Here is a 22,546-nt window from a genome sequence, read left to right on the forward strand (position 1 = left end):
GGAAAAAATATATATATAAATCATAATAATGAAAGAAAATTAAATCTGCATACCTTGATTATCAACTTCTACTTGGTCATCACCACTATTATCAGCTTCAACCAAAATCTGGGGAATTTCAGCAACAGGAGACTGTATAATAGGGGATGCAGTTTCATCAGAATCTGAATCTTCTTTCCAAGGTCTGGTGAAAAAGTCATAAGCCATTTCAGTAGTGACATTTCTAGAATCAATGCTCTGAAACAAAGCAAAAAAAATTGCAGTTTTTTAAATGCATTTTATTAATATCATTGATTGATTTCATGATAAAGGCAAGTTTAATTTATTACTATTATTATTTGGCATACATTTGTTCATGGCATTACAATGAAATTCCCTTACAAAAAATTTCTCAAAATGTACAAATTATTTTGTGGACTGAAACTATTTCAAAATAATCATTTGTCAAAAATAAATTCTGCCACATTTTTCTAATATACAGAAATAATAATTTACAGTTAATTTATTTTATATCAATAATAAATAAAATGACATTACATACTACAAAAGAAAAAAATTTTGTTCAATGATTATCATTTTCAAAGTATATTTTATTTAAAGAAATAACCACAATCAGAAAAACAGCACAGTAGATACTAGTTTTTACTTTTCCAATATTAATACATTAAGTTTTCAGTACCTAAATGTGTAGGTACAGACAACACAAATTAAATTCAAAAACAAAAGTATATACATAAATACATTTTTCTACAATAGTTGATACTTTTCCTGATGACTAAGTGAATGGCCCCACAGACTGGAGATATGAAAATATATTCCCAATTCACAAAAGGGGATCGAAAGGTGACAGCAGTAATTACAGACTTATTAGTTTAACTTCTGTTCCGGGGAAAATAATGGAGTCACTGGTTAAAGAAGCAGTGCAGGATCATCCAGACAAGACTGCAATTATAGTTCAGACACAGCATGGGTTTGTTAAGGGGAAATCTTGTCTGACCAATTTGACTGGAAACTATGATGTGGTCACAAAGGAACTAGATGCAAAAAATAATTTTGATATCATATACTTGGATTTTAGGAAAGCTTTTGAAACTGTTGCACATGGATAACTACTGTATAAGTTGGAGCAGTATGGGATTAAGGGAAAGTTGCTGCTGTGCATAAAGGGATGGTTGAGTGGGAGAAGACGGAGTGATAATCAATGAACACTGCTTGGTTTGGTTTGGTTTTTTTTTTTTTTTAGGAGCATTAGCAACTAAGGCCATATTGCTTGGGGGATATGCGGTGGCCATTCCCTGACCTTTCCGCATCCTCCGTATTTAGTGGTCACGGGCTCGAACCCCGGTCTAATCAAGAAGCGTATGCTACACACTGCTGCTTCTGCCCACCTGGCTACGGAGGTGCCAATGAACACTGCTCTTCAACTAATATTATTAGTGGTGTCAACCAGGGGTCAGTGTGTTGGGGCCACTGTTGTTTTCTGTATATATCGATGAAAGTATATCAGGCAAAATATCCAAGTTTGCAGACAATACGAAGGTTGGTAGGATTGTTAATGAGAGTAAGGATGGTGCACTACTGCAACAGGATCTGGAAAAGTTGAGCAGATGGGCTGAGAGGTGTGACAACTGAAGTTTAACATTGACAAATGCAAAGTGCTGCATATCAGTAGCCCCAGAGTAACCTACCAACTGTGCGGTACTACACTCAGGTTAGTGGAGAATGAAAAAGACCAAGGGATTATTGTGCAGTCAGATATGAAGTTTTCTGATCAGTGCAGACAGGCTGCAAGAGTAGCTCATGGGGTCTTGTCAATGATATATAGGAATTTTGCTAGCAGGGATAAGGAGGTGATTATTGTCCTGCATAATGGTCAGGTCAATGACAATGTAAGGACAATGGTCAGGCCACACCTTGAGTACTGCATACAGGTCTGGAGGCTTAATTTTAGGAAAGATGTAGAGCTGCTGGAATGAATACAGAGAAGGGCAACGAGATTAGCGAGTGGAATAAAAAAGGCTTAAGTTCAGCAAATGGCAGTGTCTGGAGACTAGGCACCTGTGAGGTGATCTGATTGAGGGGTATAAGGCCCTGAATTGTTTGAGCAAGCTCAATGCTGATGGGATTCTTCTTGCTCAGATTCCACACCTGAGGGGGCATAAATTTGCCTTTAGCCAGCAGGTGGTTGATTGCTGGAACAAACTTCTATCTGTTGCCGTGGAAGTTGGTAGCTTAAATAAATTCAAGGCTGAACTACACAAACGTCTGGAGTGAATGGATGGGTGAAACAGGAGTTTTTTTTTTTTTTTTTTTTGGCTGATGCTATATAAGCTTGCTTTCTTGCATCATATGCCTCTGTTAATGCTAATACTAATTCTAACCTCTTATGAGAATATTTCGAAAGCAAGAAGACTAAAAATCATGAAAAAATATGAGGCTTCTTTTGTTATGATCCTACATCTTTTTTCATTATGTTTTCTGAACATTCATTTTATCATTTTATAGTAAAAGAAAAAACATTACTCTTTTTGTGTGTATGTGTGAAACAGTGCTGGTTTGCATATGCAAGAGGAGGGAGGGAGGGAGAGCATAATCATCAGAAATGTGCAAAATGTGATACAGGGATATAGCACAAAATTTGTTTTCTGCATCATTTAAATCTTCCATTTTTTTTTTTTTAAACCTTAGCCATATTTACAATTATGAATGATACAGTGCTATACAGTACATTTCTAATGGTTTTTCTTTTATTTTAAACCAGAAAACCAGTTCATTTTAAGCATACATCCGAAAAAAAATACTTCTTTGTTGTTGTTATGTGGTGCATAAGCTGCTATGACTATAATGCACCAAAATGTCTTTGTATTAATGAGTCTGGCAAAGCACTAGTGGTAAGGAAAGTCAGCCATAATTTGAAAGATTTTTATTTAAACAGTATTTGTTGTAAAGGAATTTTACAGCATTCTGCATCTTAAGACATAAAGAGAATTGGTAATTTTTCTGCAATAAACTGATCAATGAGGTTTTACTAGATGCAGTCCAGTTGGGATTGCATCTAATAAAATCATAGGTTTTTCGGTGCTCTGACTTTTTTTTTTTTTTTCTTTTTTTGTTAATAACTTTGGATTAGTTAAGTCCATGAATGAACAAATATCATTTACAGACAGAGCTTACCATGATTATTCCTACCAAAATTTATCAAGATTAGTTTGGGTAAAGCAAAGGAATAAACATGTATAAATCAGTACTGATCTGATAGTACTGGCCTGCCTCCATAGACAAAGCACTAGTGTGGCAGCTGACACAATTTTTGGCCAACATCCCACTACTTCCATTTTTGTTTAATAAAATCAGACTCAGCAGTTTAATAAATCTCTTCTCTAGCTATCCAGCGATAAGCTTTTCACCCACTTTTTCAGCCACATTTCATGATAAATACTATGCAGTGCTTACCATGAAACATGCACCTCTTAGTTCAATGTCATGTTGAATTTTCCAGTGCTTTTCTAAGGATGTGGCAACTGCCATCTCAGCTTTTCAACAATGCCTTGCAGAAGGCTGGAACTGATCCTTATCAACTGGTAATCTCTCTCAAACATCTTCCCAAATTGTTTTTTATTCTGAACTCTGTGCAACTCCCTGATATAGAAATACTCAAATACAGGCAGGAATAGCATTTCATCCTTTAACAGAAAGCAGTGTGATCGGCTGCTTTTACCAAATCAGTTTATTTTATAAACTGGTTTGTCATCCATTTATTATTTCAAATCATCTAACTAACCACTGGGGAGAAAACTTAATAGCAAAGATATACCTGCTACTGAAGATAAAGGAACTTGCTTCATTCCATATAGCCTGTGCTAACAATCAGAGACCCTATGGCTTACTGCTCCGGTTTTTATCTACTATCAATGCAGTCACGATATTCTGCCTTATCTTGACCAGCTGGAGTAGGTCCTCAACTCCACTGGTGAACAGGAGGGACAAACGTGGCTATTCCATGGCAATGGAATAGCAATACAAGATCTTTATTCTCATTGTCTTACACTTGGAGAATAGAAATCCCCAGATTGCTATTCTCCTACTGATGATTGCTATTCTCCTATTGGCGTCCTATTGATGATTTAGCGAATGCTATCCTGTAGAGATGGGAAATCATAATCCCACTGTATAAGGCAATTGTAAGGTCACATTTGGAATACTGTGTTCCAGCAGGGAGACCTCATCTGAAAAAAGACATTGAGCTTCTTGAAAAGGTCCAAAGATGGGCAACTCAAATGGTGAGATCAGTAGAAGGATGGGCCGTAAGAGGGAAGACTCCAATTATGTGGCTACAGAACTTGGCAACCAAGCACCTCAGAGGCGCCCTGATCGAGGTTCAGGTTTTGAGAGGGATTAATAAAATGAATGAAGATGGGGTGAGATTCTCACTGTTCTAAAGAATTCCAGAACTAGGATCATAAACTCAAATTATAGTGCTTGAAGTTCAGATTAGATTGTAGGAAGTTTTCTTTTAGCCAGTGAGCCATTGATAGCCGGAACAAACTGCCTCACAAGGTAGTTGAGGCTGACAGCTTGAGTAAATTCAAAAGTCAACTGGATACTTACCTGTGTGAGGAGGGAAGCATATAATGTGTTTCTTATCTACTTGTTTTTTTTGCCAATGCAGCAAAAGCCTGTGACTTCCTTGCACCATATGGAGAATCCTATTACTATTCTAATGCAGTGACTATAATGACTCAAAAGGAGAACACCTGGAGAATGAAGGCTCGCTGGCTACACATAGCCAATCTTTCAGATCTACACATATAATTCTTCCACAGTAGAGTCTAATATAGAAGCAACACTAGGTGGTAGATGGCTCTCATCAACTGGTGCAATACCACCATTTTGCTTATTGGAGGCTCGAAGTGGTGAAACCCATGTTTAGTTTCTAGAGCAAAGTTTCCAGCATCCCTCCCCCATACTTCTCCTTCAACCCATGCATGGTATTAAGTACTGTAGGTTTTGATACTTTTTGTGTTTGGGGTTTTCATAAAAAAAAAAACCCCTCTTCACCCCAATCCCAGATGAAAAAAGATACACAACTGGCAGATCCACTCTACAGAGATCACCCTGTGGTCCTTGAAATCACATAAACAAGCAATTACAGTGTGATCTCCTGATGTGCTCTCACATCCACCAACCAGACTACTCCTTTAATGAGGTTGACATATATTCTCTAAAGCATGCAAAAATGGAACACGTTTGGTCAGTAAATTGCGGTTACATTCCCAAATTGCTGAACATCAAGGATCAGCATCTAACTTGCAAGCTCCATACAAACAGTTACCACCACATTATCTAGTGGACTCAGGAGGTTACTTCTAAGTACACCAGATAAGTGCTCTCAATCAAGCTATGCGACAACTTGGCAATGGTCAAGCTGGTGACATCATTGGAAATGGTCAACTCAGCGACAAAAATTACTTCGAAAGAAAATTACTTACATACAGGTTTTCATTTAGGTTATTATAAATTTATTAATGGAAATTTGTTAAGTCAAATATATTAGTGCAATATGTTATTTATGAATAATACACGTTTATTAGAAGAGAATTTATTGCATATTTAAGTATACATCTTTGAATTTTTTTTAACAATTCTGGAAAATCAACTATAAAAATACAAATCCTTTACTTTTTTTAATCCATATTGTAGCTGTCGGATATACCACAAAGATATTCTATAATATTTTGTTGGTTATAGTTATTGACCTTATTTAAAATTCTGTGGTCAACTTCTTCATAGATGTTCGTTTCTGTGGATGTTCATGGCTGGCAATAATTCTTTCGAAATCTATATTGTAAGTTATTTGAATTTTCCTTAATTTATCTATAAAAATCCACAAAGTAGGGTGAGCAACACTACTACCAAAAGCTAAATGTAGTTTGCGATGGCAAGCTTCAGCAAAATTTTTTGTTCTGTCACTTTCACTTAATTTTCATTGGTATAAGGACCAAATATTAGAGGGAAATGTTGGTGCAGCTCTAGTACCACTGTTTCTGAGACATCCCATATATGTATTGGTAAAACCATTCTAAAATCTGGTAAATAATTTTTTATGCTGGTAATTGCATGAATAATATCTTCTTGAGGAAAAAATGCAATAGACATGATAATTTTTGAATGTAATGCAAATGCGATATCCGTACTTATCTTCCTAGAAGATGGCATGATGCTAAGTGTTTCCGAAGATTTTTAATCAAGTGAAATAAGCAACTGTTAATGTTTACTTTGGAAACACTGCACGAATAGCTTGATGGAGTGCAAGTTTGTAATCCACATTTATGCTCTCTGGATTCATTTGAGGCCAAATTTTGTGTTTCATGTTAAATAATTTTATATACGTTTCTGTTCTTTTATCCGGCAGCAAATAAAACAATATAGAAAAAACTATATCTCCATCTTTTCTAGCTAGTATGATGAAAATTTGAGAAAAAAAGAGGAGAGAGCAAAAAGGGCCGTCCATAAATAATTCCTCCATATATGTTCACTCCACGTTGAGTGATATTCTTTACCAAATACCAGGACGTGGTGCGAGTCGGACTGGTCTCTTCCTGAATCTGCTAAAAGAAAACGCTCAAAATTTGTCGTACTGTACTCATAACGGGAATACTTCTCAGGTATAATTATTGCTTTGTGAGATTCTGAATTGGCCGGTGCTCTTATTAAAGTTTTAGGATTGTTAAAAAAATTCAAAGATGTGTACTTAACCACACAATAAATTTTCTTCTAATAAACATGTGTGCTCATAATAAATAACTATATAATATAGGTGTAAAGGTGGGGCTTAGAGGGGAACAGGCATCCTGTGTGTTATCAGACACTCAGTCTAAAACACTGATCGATCCAATATCTTTCTATCTCAGTAGATTTAGGAGAAGTCCGGTTGGCCTGCCTTCCTAAAATCCACTCATGCACACCTTCTCGATGGTAAGCCCTGTAACATCACTTAAGTGGCAACGAACGTGCAGAGTGATTCTCTTCAAGACGCCTGGTCAGCATGAAGAGGAAAAGACCAAACCCTCCAGCACAATGAAACAAATGGCCCTCAGTCTCCAGCAGCTTTCACTCCCCCTCTTACAGCAGCGAGAAGATCAGAGTGGAAGAGGAGGGTGCTAAGAATCTCTGGGTATGACCAGGCTGCCATTCACAGAAACTGAACTTGGCCTGTTACTACGTAAGATTGCTCATCAGTGAAGACAGGATATTAGAGTTAGAAAAGGAATTAGAAAATGTTAATTGGAATATCATCAGTTTGGCTGAAACCAGAAAAAGAAATGAATCACTTATAAGTTTATCAAGTGGAAATCTGCTGTACAACAATGGGAACAGTGAAAGGAGCAAAGGTGGAGTTGGCTTTCTGGTCCATAAAGATATAAAAAACAACATTTTGGATTTTAAAAGTACATCACCAAGGGTGTCAAGACTACTACTCAGGATTTCTAAGAGGTACAAGCTAAAGGTTATAATGATTTATGCACCAACATCGAGCCATGATGATGAAGTGGTTGAAGAAATGTACACAGAAATTGAGTTTTCTAGATGAGCAGAAAACCCACTACACTATCATTATGGGGGACCTCAATGCTAAGGTTGGAAAGAGACAAAACAGTGCAGAAAGGGGGAACTATAGAAAATTTTGGAATTAGTGAAAGAAATGAAGGAGGTGAGACTTGTGGAATTTGAGGAATCTCGAGGATTGTCAGTAATGAACACTTTTTTCAAGAAAAGGGTGAACAGAAAGTGGACATGGAAGAACCCAAATGGATTAACCACTAATGAAATCGACTTCATCCTCAGTAACAGAAGATATGTTGTGAATGATCTTACCATCCTGAACAAGGTAAATATTGGAAGTGATCACAGAATGGTAAGATGCAAACTTGATATAGATGTAGGAAAAGAAAGGAAAAAACTGACTCGAGTAAATAATATGAAGGACTTTGAGATAACAGAAGAGGACAAAAAGCAGTATGTACTGGAACTTAAGAACAAGTTTGAGCTTCTGCAAACGGCTCAGGACCAAGATATCGATGAGGAATAATACAACTTTCTGAAAGTGATAAAGCCCAAGAAATCTATAGGTAAAAAAGAAATCCAAAGAAGAAAAAATTAGTCAAGAAATACTTGTCATGATGAACCGAAGATGACAAATGAAGAGCAAGATAAACACTGACAAGGAGAAAATTGCACATATAGTAGTGAGTTATGCAAAGCCAGAATAGAAAGAGAGACAGAGAGGACATAAGAAGATTTAATACAAGAAAAGTAGAAGCATTAAGGGAAAACAAAGGACTTAAATCAGCAGCCATGAGCAGTAAAACAGAAAGACAAATAATACTGAAACTGAAGAATAGTGACGGTGTACTTATAAATAGCAGGTAAGGCATAATTCAAATAGCAGAAGACTACTATAGAGAATTATACAAGGAGCGAGGGAATAATACCAACAGTGGGAAAGATGGATCGAAAAATTAGCAACACGTACGACATACCCGATATTCTTCCTGATCAGGTAGAACATGAGTTGAAGAAAATGAGAAATCAGAAAGCCCCGGGGGAGATGAAGTTACTGTAGGGTTGTTAAAATTGGGAGGAAGAGATATAGCACAAAAACTGGCAAGACTCTTCACAAAATGCATTAAAAAAGGTGTGATGCCTAAAGAGAAGAATAGTTTTTTTTTGTTTTGTTTTTTTTTTTTTTTTTGTTAGTTGTTGGCACATCAGCTTCTGTGGCCATAATGCACCTCCCAAGGTTTTGCATTTTACTATGATCCAAGCCCGAGGCAGGATTCGAACCCGCGACCTTTGGGTTGCCAGGCAGGCATTTTACCCACCTGACTAGCCCGGGTGGCAGTGGAATAATGCAATCATAGTTTGCTGCATAAGAAAGGAGATAAATTTCGAAATTATAGACCAATTATCTTGTTATCCCACATCTACAAGTTGTTCACAAAGGTTATTACTAACAGATTAGAAAGAATATTTGATGAGAATCAACTGAAAGAACAAACTGGCTTTAGGACAGGATTCTTAACTATGGATCACCTTCACGTAATATCACAGCTAATGGAGGAAACAAATGAATATAAAACACCATTATGCCTGGCACTTGTGGATTATGAAAATGCATTTGACTATATACAGCATAAGGCACTGGAAAGACAAGATATAGCTACTCCACATATTATGATTTTGAAGGAAATATATGAGAATGCTACCTCCTTTATTAGACTAGACAAAGACAGTAGTAAATTTAAAATTGAGAAAGGAGTTCAACAAGGAGACACAATATCTCCGAAGTTGTTTACTGCTGCCCTTGAGGAAGCTGCAAGAAGATTAGACTGTTCGTAAAAAGGAGTCAATGTGAATGGAGAGTACCTAACCCATTTACGATTTGAAGATGACATTGTTGTCATAAGCCACGATCCCAAAGAATTAGAGGAAAATCTAATCAGTTATGCAGAGTTAGTAAAGATTTTGGACTAAAGATGAATATGGTTAAAACAAAAGTAATGATGAACAAGTATGCCACAGAAAGGGATATAATGATTGAAGAAGCAGTGATTGAAAAGGTGGAGTCATATGCTTATCTGGGACAAGTCATCAGCTGTAATAATGATAAATGGCTGGAAGTCAAGAGAAGAATAAATTTTGGGTAGATAGCATTCAGGAAATATAGTCACATACTAAGGAGCAAAATCCCAATTTGTCTGAAACGTAAAATAATGAACCAATGTATACTACCCACCATTACTTACGGAAGTTTCACTTTCATAAGTCATGGTGGGTAGTATACATTGGTTCCATTCTCTTCCATTCCCACCAAAAGAATGGAAGAGAAGCTGAGAACTACACAGCAAAGAATGGAACAAATTATATTGGGAATCAGACTTTTAGGTAAGGGGAGAAACACATGGATTAGGCAACAAACTCAAGTAAAGGACATTCTTATCAAAACTTGCTTTCTTGCATCACATGCCACTACTACTACTACTAAAGAACTAAAATGGTCTTGGGCAGGACACATAACTCAAAGACATGATGACGATGGACTAAGAGAATAACAGAGTGGTACCCAAGAGGAGCTAGAAGAAAACCTGGAAGACAACAATGGAGATGGACAGATGAAATTCATGAGTTTGTGGGTAGTAAATGGATGGCCATAATTTCACAAAACAGAACTGGAAAGTTGCTGGAGAGGTCTTCATCCTGCAGTGGATTGAAAATGGCTGCTGATGATGATAGGTGTAAAAACACCATAGACAACCCTTAAAATGGAAAAACTATGATAGTAGTGTAAAATGCATCATTTCAACTGTATCTCATATTGTGCTCATCCTTCACAACGAGTTACCATGTGTTGCACAACCTAGAATAAGTAATTCTTCACTAATAGAGAAGACTACTGTTATTTATTCTCAGTGGGCACCACTACCCAGACAGCACCGTTTCAAGGCTTGTTGGCCTTTCATCAGTGGGTGGGCAGGCACCCTAGTATGGCAAACATGACAACAGTCTTCTCTATTAGTGAAGCATTACTTATTCAAGGTTGTGTAACACATGGTAACTTGTGAAGGATGAGCACAACATGAGATACATAATGTATCTCATATAGAAATTATGCCTTTTACACTACTATCATAGTATTTTCATTTTAAGAGTTGTCTATGGTGTTTTTACACCTATATTATATCATCATCATCATCAGCCATTTTTAATCCACTGCAGGATGAAGGCCTCTCCAGCAAATTTCCAGTTCCTTCTGTTTTGAGCACTGGCCCATCCATTTACTACCCAAAAACTCATGAATTTCATCTATCCATCTCCGCCTTTGTCTTCCAGGTTTTCTTATAGCTCCTCTTGGGTACCATTCTGTTATTTTCTTAGTCCATCTGTCATCATGTCTTCGAGGTATGTGTCCTGCCCAAGACCATTTCAGTTCTTTAGTTTTGATAAGAATGTCCTTTACTTGAGTTTGTTGCCTAATCCATGTGTTTCTCTTCTTATCTAACAGTCTGATTCCCAATATAATTCATTCCATTCTTCGCTGTGTAGTTCTCAGCTTCTCTTCCATTCTTTTGGTGAGTGCCCAAGTTTCACTTCCATAAGTCATGGTGGGGAGTACACATTGGTTCAATATTTTACGTTTCAGACAAACTGGGATATTGCTCTTCAGTATGTGACTATATTTCCTGAATGCTATCCATCCAAAATTTATTCTTCTCTTGACTTCCAGCCATTTATCATTATTACAGCTAATAACTTGTCCCAGATAAGTATATGACTCCACCTTTTCAATTACTGCTCCTTCAATCATTATTTCCCTTTCTGTGGCATACTTGTTCATGATTACTTTGTTTTAGCCATATTCATCTTTAGTCCAAAATCCTTACTAACTCTGCATAAATGATTAACATTTTCCTCTAATTCTTTGGGATTGTGGCTTATGACCACAGTGTCATCTGCAAATCGTAAATAGTTTAGGCACTCTCTGTTCACATTGACTCCTTTCTGCGACCAGTCTAATCTTCTGAAAGCTTCCTCAAGGGCAGCAGTAAGCAGCTTCGGAGATGTTGTGTCTCCTTGTTGAACTCCTTTCTCTATTTTAAATTTCCTACTGTCTTTGTCTAGTCTAATAAAGGAGGTAGCACTCTCATATATTCTCTTCAAAATCATAATATATGGGATATCTATGCCTTGTCTTTAAAGTGCCCGAAACACTGCCTTATGCTGTATGGAGTCAAATGCCTTTTCATAATCCACAAATGCCAGGCATAATGGTGTTTTATATTCATTTGCTTTCTCCATTAGCTGTGATATTACGTAAAGGTGATCCATAGTTGAGAATCCTGTCCTAAAGCCAGCTTGCTCTTTCGGTTGATTCTAATCAAGTATTCTTTCTAATCTGTTAGTAATGACCCTTGTGAACAACTTGTAGATGTGGGATAACAAGCTAATTGGTCTATAATTTCCAATTTCTGATTTATCTCCTTTCTTATGCAGCAAAACTATGATTGCATTATTCCACTGCTTAGGTGTCACACCTTTTCTAATGCACTTGGTGAAGAGCCTTGCCAGTTTTTGTGTTATGTCTCTTCCTCCCAATTTTAACAACTCTACAGTAACTTCATCTTCCCCCGGGGCTTTCCGATTCTTCATTTTCTTCAATGCATGTTCTACCTCATCAGGAAGAATATCGGGTATGTCATATGTGTTGCTATTTTGCAATCCATCTTCCCCACTGCTGGTATCATTCCCTCGCTCCTTGTATAATTCTCTATAGTAGTCTTCCACTATTTGAATTATGCCTTCTCTGCTGTTTATAAGTACACCATTGCTATTCTTCAGTTTCAGTATCATTTGTCTTTCTGAATTACTGCTCATGGCTGCTGATTTAAATCCTTTGTTTTCCCTTATTGCTTGTTCTACTTTTCTTGTGTTAAATCTTCTTATGTCCTCTCTGAGTCTCTTTCTAATGGCTTTGCATAACTCAGTATACTCAATTTTCTCCCTGTCAGTGATTTTCTTGCTCTTCATTTGTCGTCTTCGGTTCATCATAACAAGTGTTTCTTGACTATTTTTTTTTTTTTTTTCCCTTTGGATTTCTGTTTCCCTATAGGTTTCTTGGGCTTTATCACTTTCAGAAAGTTGTAATATTCCTCATCGATATCTTGGTTCTGAGCAGTCTGCAGAAGCTCAAACTTGTTCTTAAGTTCCAGTACATACTGCTTTTTCTCCTCCTCTGTTATATCAAAGACCTTTGTATTATTTACTCGAGTCAGTTTTTTCCTTTCCTTTCCTACATCTATATCAAGTGTACATCTTACCATTGTGTGATCACTTCCAACATTTACCTTATTCAGGACGGTAACATCATTCACAATATATCTTCTGTTAGTGAGGATGAAGTCGATTTCATTAGTTGTTAATCCATTTGGACTCTTCCATGTCCACTTTCTGTTCACCCTTTTCTTGAAAAAAGTGTTCATTACTGACTGTCCTTGAGATTCGGCAAATTCCACAAGTCTTTCACCTCTTTTATTTCTTTCACCAATTCCAAAATTTCCTATAGTTCCTCTTTCTGTGCTGTTTTGCCTTTTTCCAAACTTAGCATTAAAGTCCGCCATAATAATAGTGTAGTGGGTTTTCTGCTTATCTAGAAGACTCTCAATTTCGATGTACATTTCTTCAACCTCTTCATCATCATGGCTCGATGTTGGTACATAAATCATTATAATCTTTAGCTTGTACCTCTTAGAAATCTTGAGTATTAGTCTTGACACCCTTGGTGATGTACTTTTGAATTCCAAAATGTTGTTTTTAAAATCTTTATGGATCAGAAACCCAATTCCACCTTCACTCCTTTCACTGTTTCCATTGGTGTACAGCAGATTTCCACTTTATAAACTTATAAGTGATTCGTTTCTTCTTCTTGTTTCAGCCAAACCAATGATATTGCAATTCACATTTTCTAATTTCTTTTCCAGCTATAATATCCGGTGAAGATCACTCATCTTCACCGATGAGTGATCTTATGTTATATATGAACAGGCCAAGTTCAGTTTCCGTGCATGGCAGCCTGGTCATACCCAGAGATTCTTAGCACCCTCCGCTTCCACCCTGATCCTCTCGCTGCCGTAAGAGGAAGAGTGAAAGCTGCTGGGGACTGAGGGCCATTTACTTTGTCGTGGTGTCATATGCTGGAGGGTTTGGTCTTTTCCTCTTCACGCTGACCAGGCGTCTTGAAGAGAACCACTCTACACGTTCGTTGCCACCTAAGTGACGTAACAGAGCTTACCATCGAGAAGGTGTGCATGAGTGGATTTTAGGGAGGCAGGCCAACCGGACTTCTCCTAAATCTACTGTAATAGAGAGATATTGGATCCATCAGTGTTTTAAGCTGAGAGTCTGATAACACGCAGGATACCTGTTCCCCTCTAAGCCCCCTATATTATATAGATAATTATAATTTAAAAATATTATGCCCAGTTGCAGTAATCCCAAAATAACTTATTCACTTGGTGGAGTTCAACTAAACCCAGTACTGGAGGAAAGGGACTTGGGTGTTACGATACGGTCAGACATGAAATTCTCTGAGCATTGTAAACAGGTTGCAAGGAAGGTCCATGGTGTCCTATCAATGATCTATCAAACTTTTGCAAGTAGAGATAGGGACGTGATAATCCCATTATATAAGGCTTTTGTTCGACCACACTTGGAATACTGTGTTCAAGTATGGAGACTGCACCTAAAGAAAGACATTGAGCTTCTTGAAAGGGTGCAAAGACAGGTAACTCACCTGGTGAGATCGGCAAAAGGGCATCCTTATGAAGAAAGACTTCGAATATGTGGGTTGCAGAGTTTGGAAACTAGACACCTTAGAGGAGATTTGATTGAGGTGTTTAAGGCTCTGAGAGGCATCAGTAAAATGAATGAGGACGAAATTTTCAAGATTATAAATGATGCTAGAACTAGGGGACAAAAATTCATGTTATGGGGGGAAATGTTTAGATTGGACTGCAGGAAGTTTTATTTTAGCCAGCGAGTTATAAATTACTGGAATAAGTTGCCTACACTGGGTGGTAGAGGGTGACAGTTTGGGGAAATTCAAAGGTCATCTGGATAGTACCTTCGGGTGAGGGAAATTACTAATACTAATTTAGTCTTACTTAAACATTATCACGTACACCTTTTGGCATTTCTCATATTGTGGGATTATCTTCACAACTGGGTTGTTGTGTTTGCAATAGCAGGGTGCTTGCTCACCCACTGATGAAAGGGCGAATAAGCCTTGAGACTGTGCCGTCTGGGTGGTGGTGCCTACTGAGAATAAGTAACAATAGTCTTCTCTATTAGAGAAGCGTTACTTATTCGAGATCGTGCAAACACATGGTGATTCGTGAAGGATGAGCACAATATGAGATACAGTTGAAATGATGCCTTTTACACTACTATCGTAGTTTTTCCTTTTAAGAGTTGTCTATGGTGTTTTTACACCTATATTAAATAGATAATTATAACTCTTAAAAATATTATGCCGAGTTGCATTTAATCTTACTTAATAAATAACATATTGTACTAATATATTTGGCTTAACAAATTTCCATTAATAAATTAAATGAAAACATGTATATAATTTTCTTTTCAAAATAATATTTGTCACTGAATTTACTGTCGCTGTGTTGACCATCACAGAATTGACAGTGTCTGCTCAATACAGGAAACCCTGCAAGGATTTTCAAAGGTACAGATACCATGAATCACCAACAGCGATTGAAGAGAGATGAGAATGAGGTGTGCCACAATCGAGACGATTTTTAGCATTAGCAGTGGCAAATGATGCAAGAAAGAAAGCTAATAACAGCGTCAGAGGGAAAAAATAAATTACACCTCCCATTTCACCTATTCATTCCATCCAATAGTTTGTCCTTGAATCTATTTAAGTAACTTCCACAACAACAGATGGAAGTTTGTTCCAGCAATCAACCACCCACTGGCTAAAGGCAAACTTTCACACAATCTACTCTGCAACTGTCCTTCCTCAATTTGAATTTGTGCCTCCTCATATCTGTAGTCTGAGCAGGAGGAAGAATCCTATTTGTATCAATCAATACAAATTGTTAATTGCATTTAGCAGTCACGGGCTCAAACTCCAGTCCACTGAAAAAGCATCTGCTACTGCACTCACGAAAAAGAAAAAGGTAGCCGGGTCTAATCAGAGAGATTCGAACCGAGGAAGGAGAAAACAACTTCCTTTAGCGTTACCATACATCTAGAACAACCGTCCTTTGCCTTTATGAACTACCACCTCTCTTCCTCCCCTCCCCCCCTCTATTATCAAACTTAGAACTCTGCTAATGGGTCCTGTTCCATGAGTTCTATGATGTCATCTGGTTTGTGGGTGATGGATCAGGTTTCGGATATTCTTGCCCCGTACATTCCCTAACATCTAAATACAAATAATAACCATCTGATTTAAAAATTGTTTTACTCGTGGTGAATTCCCCTCCCACTTTCTCCAATCAATAAGGGGGAAATAATCTTCACAATCTTTTGGTCTATAGATTATTCCCCTCTCATTATACCTTTGCTTCCCATTAACTTCCACCATACTGAGTCTATACTAACATGCAAAACTAACTACATAATCTGCAAACTTCTTTTGATTGATAAGAGAAAGAGCTCACCACCTCTTCTATCCTCTCTAAATATGTTAGATGTCTATAGACCCTTGTTTTTTTCACTTTGTGATATTTAAATAAATGCAACATTAAATCAAAAATTAAGAATTCCTTTGAAAAATATGAACTCCTTAATATATTCCCTTTCTTATCGAGATAAGTACTTGATTAGACATAAACAATAAATTAATTATTCTTTAAGGTAAACAGTTTTAACCATTAATATATTGAGCACTCTGATTAGCTCCTTTCCCTTCTAAATTTGCCTTTCTTAGAATAAGCAATTCTGGAAGGCATATGCAGTTGGCAGAAACACTCGAAATAGAAGTCTCTATGAAGTTTACTTAGTGTGCTGTCCATGTCATTATTGGTTACTGTTGGTGGTTAAAAAAGTTTTATATTAAAAAATCTTATTCTCTAAGTTATTCTGTTCGTGAAACTTTTCACATACTTGCCTTCATGTAAGGCAAGTGTTTCCAAATAATAACCACATTCAATTTCATTGTGTAAATAAAGATTATTAATAATTACTAAATAATTAAGAAAATAATTATAAAATTTGAACCTAAAAAAAGGAAGAGCATTTTTTCCTATAAAGTTAAGGTAAACTTGTAAAGGGGTGAGAACTCTATCTGATTTTATGCAAGTGATAGGTTGGTAAGTGAAGAAAAAGAGAAATGATAGACTTAAGTGACCCAATTGATCAATCATTTATATAGCTGGCATCTTTTGACTTCCAAAAAGCTGGAGCTAAGAGGATAACAGGAGGACAGAAACAAGTAAGTTTCTTCTACTTTGTTAATGGGCTGCATTCAGATTTTTTCATTACTTTGGACGAATAATGGGCGATATTCATTTTGGATTATGAATCATGATCATTGTGATTAATGATCCAAATGAATTCCTGTTTCAGATCATGCATCTAAAACAGCAATTACCTCTAAAGTTCTTCCTTTTTTGTCCTCTACAACAGCGTTATTCAACGGGGGGGGGTACTCCTGGGAGTACGTGGGAGCTTCCCAGGGGGGTATGCAAGAGATTAATGGTGCATGGAATAATGGAATAAGACCTCGGTTCTATTTTGTTGGTTTTCGGAACACGAGGTAATGATTAACATTAACAAGAAACAAAAATATTTTGGAACAATTAAAACATTTTTTACTTAACCATATTTTGTAGTAATTACACTTTTGCCATTATTAAGCTAAGTGTTACGTTCACAACTCCAGCTGGCTTCCATTTTCTAGTCACACCGATCCAGCTGGTTGAGATGCTGAGTCTTTTGCAATTACTAATGACCTTGCACAGATTGTTCATTTACCTACAAGAATACCGGACAATCTTAATCATCAGCCAACACGCTCGATCTTTTTCTCACAAACAACCCTTCTAAGTACACAGTAGCAGTGAGTGGTCCTTTAGGCACCTCAGATCACAACTTGGTGATTGTCTCTTCTCCAATGGAGCCTTTATCTCATGTCTATTCCCAACCTCGTATTGTTTGACATTACAAGAATACAAAATGGGATGACCTGCAAGATTTCTTTTCCTTGGTCTGATTACTGTTTCAAACTTCTAATGTCAACGTTTGTTCAGATAGCATCAGTGAAATTATTCTTGTAGGAATGGAATCTTTTATCCCACACTCCACTTTAAAATCTCGTCCTTTATCTAAACCTTGGTTTTCCAATAAATGTGCTAAGGCTGTTCAAGAGAAGAACGTTACATATCGTAATTGGCTTGTTTCCAATTCTTCAGTTTCATTTTCTGCCTACACCAAAGCTCGCAAGAATTGTAAAGCAGTCATTAATCAGTCCAAACTAGATTTTGAACAGGCTAAGAGTAGAAAACTTGCTTCTTGCCCTAATGGCAGCCGAGCATTCTGGTATCTTGCAAAAGCTATTTGGCTGCAACTTTTGCCCATCTCTGCTTCCACCTCTGTCAAAATCAGATGGTTCTGTTGTCACTTCGGCCAAGGATAAAGCTGACCTGTTAGCATCCCATTTTTCTTCAAACTCATGTATTAATGATCTTGTAAAACACCTCCCACCATTCGCTACACTCTCCATTCAATGCCTCCTGTGGTCTTCCGTCAAAAGGATATCAGAAGGATTTTGACGAATCTTAATGCTAAGAAAGCTCCAGGTCCTGATGGTATTTTTCCACTTGTTCTCAAAACCTGTGCTCCTGAACTTACTCCTGTTCTTTGCCACCTTTTTTCACTTTCTTATTCCAAAGGTTTTTTCCTTCTGCTTGGAAATTTGCTCATATCCAACCAGTTCCTAAAAAGGATGACAAATTCCTCCCATCCAGTTATCGTCCCATTGCAATTATTTCTACTCTTTCTGAAGTAATATTTTCTTGGCACAGTATAACTCAGTCATTTTTGCGCAAATAAAAATAAAAATAAAATCAAAAGTAATGGAGAAATCAATTAACCGCCAAATCTTAAACTACCTAGAAACTTTCTGTCTGATCAACCATCGCCAGTATGGATTCCATCAGTGTTGATCCACTGGTAATATTCTAGCTTATGTTACCCATTTATGGACAAATTCAATTTAAAAGTTCAGTGAAACACAAGCAGTTCCTCTTGAAATCTCAAAGGCTTTTGATCGTGTTTGGCATAAAGGTCTTCTAAACAAGCTTCCATCTTATGATTTGCCAACTGTTTTTTGTAATTGGTTATCCAGTTTTCTCTCTGATCGCTCACTGAAGGTGATGTTGGTTGGCTCTCTGTCTTCTAACTTCTCCACTAATGCTGGTCTCCCCCAAGGTTCAGTTCTTTCCCCCACTCTTTTCCTCTTGTATATTAATGACCTTCTTCCATTGACTGGAAATCCTATCCATAGTTTTGCCGATAATAGTACATTGCATTCCACTTTCCATTTTGAGAAACCTTGCCCTGCTCAATCAGCTTCAACTTCTAGAATATCCGCTACCAATTCCTTAAATGCTGATCTTCAGGTAATTCTCCAGTGTGGCAAAGACAACTTAGTTGATTTCAATCCTTCTAAAACTCAGGCTTGTCTTATATCTCGCAAAAAGGATTCTTCTGATTCTATGTTTATCTTTGGTGACACTCCGATTTCTAGGCAAGTTGATATATCTCTTTTGGGGGTTACTCTGACTTCTAATCTCTCATGGCACAAGCACATTACGAATATTGCTACCTCTGCATCTAAAAAACTTGGTTTTGTCTTTCACTCTCGGCGTTACTTTTCTTCCAAACAGCTGTTCACTCTGTACAAATTACAAATCTATCCTACCATGGAATATTGTTTGCACATCTGGGGTGGTACCCCCACAACCTCTCTCAGGCCTCTAGATTCCATTCAGAAAAAGGCAGTTAGGTTAATTAATAACTCCTCTCTAACAGAGTCTCTCCACTCACTGTCTCATAGACGTACTGTTTCTGCTGCATGCCTTTTCTACAGATATGGGCACTGTTCTTCTGAATTGGCTTCTATAATTCCCGCTCTCTCTTTCAAAACAGTCCGAACATGTGCTGCCACCAGCCAACATCCATTTACTGTCCAACTTCAAACTTACAGAACCAACTTTTCATCTTCCTTGTTTATTCATTCAACTGCCGTTTTCTGGAACAACCTTCCTTCATACGTATTTCCTGAAAATTACAGTCTACAGAAGTTCATGTCTAATGTCAACAAATATCTTCTTTCGTCTTCTCAACCTCTAACCCAAGCACGGTACTAAGTACTATAGGTTCTAATACCTCTCTTGTTTGGGGTTTTAATAAACAAAAAAAAAAAAAAAAAAAAAAAATTATGATTCATCAGAATTGATGATTTATCAGATTTTTTACTTATGTGTGTTTTGTATTGTAGTAAAATATAGTAGACATACATATATGGGAGTACAAAAATAAAAACATGCTTCTTTGGGGGTATGCAAACAAAAAAGGTTGAGAAACCCTGCTCTATAGTATTAGCTGTAGAAGAGACAACAAAGCCTCGGCAACTATATATATAGAATATGTACATTTGTAATTCCCACATTTTGTCTGTATATCTTATATATAATTAAATATACCACCAATATCCTCAAAGGATTTATGCATACCTGAGAGAGACCATATTTCCATTTTCTTTGAACTTCTGACCTTTTTTGCAAAGCCATTTCAATTTTTTCTTCTTCTTCTTGCCTTTGAAGCTATTAAAAGAAACTATTAATAAATGAAAACTGTTTCTATAAATGAAAGAAACATAAAATTAACTATTTGACAAGTACTATAAAATTTGTTCTCAGTGAAATAACAAATGATAAAAATAACTACATTAAAATAAAGTAAAGTACAGGAAACCCTCGTATAACACAGTACTTCTACAACACAATTGATAAAGTGTAGCAATCCTCGCACATGGTACTTATATAACACGGTTAGGGAATTGTGGCAACCTTGCAATAACACTGTATTTTTGAGCTTTCGTGCAGGGAAAAACTTTGCTATCATGTTGGATGTAATTTTTCAACATTTCCATTCTTTTTTGTGAATCCTTGCATTTGGCTTGCTAATCTTTATGCAAAAAAAAAAAAAAAATTTAATTAAATTAAAATTAAATATTGGGAAATCCTCATGTTGGGTTCTGTGCTATTGAACTTGTGCTTGTTGAACTCGTGGAAAAATCTAGATTTCAAAGTTTTATTACTATTGGATAACGTGCCAGACCATCCAAAAGATTTAAGTCATCCAAACGTTGAAGTAATGTTCCTACCACCTAGTACAACTTCTTTAAATAGATCAAGGCATTATATCTACCTTTGAAACTTATTTCTTCAGAAAATCGTTACAATGGATTTTGAAAAAAATTTATTCCAAATTGAATCGAGGGAAAATCGAAGTAATGGAGGCATGGAAACATTTTTCAATTGTGGACTGTATCGGAATCATAGCTTTATTGCTCAAAATAAAACTGTCTACATTAAATGTGTGTTGGAAAAATGTATGGCCAGAGTCAGTTCATTCAGGAAATATGGTCAAACTGGCAGAAAATGGAATCTGTGTGATAGTAGAGCTTGCTAAGTTGATAGGAGGGGAAAGTTTTGATGATATGACTAGTGAAGCCCTTGTGGGTAGCATAGTTGGCAGAATTGCTGTCATCCCTACACCGGGTGGAAAAGACTTAAATTCGAATCCTGTCGATTGCAGGAGGAATTTTTATGGGTCTTCTTCATAACATAGTTGAGTTAGTTGGTCTCAGGTGAGGATAGCATGCCTGGAAACTCAAGCTTTTCGTTCAAAAAAAAAAAAAAAAAAAAAAGAAAGAAAGAAAATCAACCTCAAAACACATGCAATTTGAACACACAGAGCAGAGCAACATAGCCTTAGTCGCCAATGTTCCTAAAAAAAAAAAACATATGATTACTGAAGACTCAAGAATTACTGGTATAAAAAATAAAAAGAGGCTGGCGATGCAGATTTGGGGGAAATGGCATTGGAGGCAAATCAAATCAATTCAGACGTTGACAGCACAGATAAAAATTCTGAACTTTCAAATTTTATACTGAAAAGTATATGGAAAGGCATAAAGTTAGCAAAGCAATTAAAATCTTATTTTTTTAATTCAGATTCTTCAACTGAAAGGAGCTTCAAAAATGCTTAGTTCCATATGTTTAAATTACAAAGATTTATTAAGCAAAAGCAAACATACCCAGATTACTGAATTTTTAAAGAGAGCAGAAGATATGCTCAGAATTTGAAGTTTGCACATCTCAGATGTGCAAACTTCAAATATTAAGTTGGCTGAGCAGTGCAGACAGGTGCCAGGGCAGGTTATGAAGTCTTGTCAATGATATATACAAATTTTGCTAGCAGTAACAGGGAGGTGATTATCCCACTGTACAAGGCAATGATCAGGCCACACCTAGAATACTGTGTACAGGTCTGGAGGCCTCATTTTAGGAAGGATGTAGAACAAGTACAAAGGACAACAAGATTGGTGAGTGGAACAAAGGAGTGCTCTTACCAAGAAAGGTTTAAGTCTGCAAATTGCAGTGCCTGGAGAGTAGGCACCTGCAAGATGATCTGACTGAGGTGTATAAGGCCTTGAATGGGTTGAGCAAGCTGAATGTTGATGGGATTCTTGCTCAGAATAAGAACCTGAAGGGGGCATAGATTCTTTCATAGATGCCCTTTTAAGGGCACAAAAGGTGATATAGTTGTACAAGATGGCACTAATGATATTAAGAGTAGGAGACCGGCGGAATTATTTAACAAGTACAGGTCACTGTTGAAAAAAAAGCCATGAATTAGGGTTGAATTTGAAAGTGTCTGCAATTCTGCCCAGACATGATAG

At 36.8% G+C, this 22,546-nt stretch overlaps 1 protein-coding gene across 1 annotated transcript in view; it reads right to left on the reverse strand.

The window, feature by feature from the left end:
• The window catches only part of Cc2d2a (Coiled-coil and C2 domain containing 2A), a 422,612-nt gene that overhangs the window by 313,213 nt on the left and 86,853 nt on the right, over positions 1-22,546 (reverse strand). The window contains exons 7-8 of the mRNA XM_090380928.1: positions 20,313-20,402; positions 54-237 (exon numbers count right to left, since the gene is read on the reverse strand). Of these exons, the coding sequence (XP_090237054.1) occupies positions 54-237; positions 20,313-20,402 (274 nt within the window). The remainder of the gene's footprint in view (positions 1-53; positions 238-20,312; positions 20,403-22,546) is intronic.

Source organism: Mastigoproctus giganteus, chromosome 9, assembly GCF_048544385.1.
Source record: "Mastigoproctus giganteus isolate SK-2022 chromosome 9, ASM4854438v1, whole genome shotgun sequence".
NCBI lineage: Eukaryota > Metazoa > Arthropoda > Arachnida > Uropygi > Thelyphonidae > Mastigoproctus > Mastigoproctus giganteus.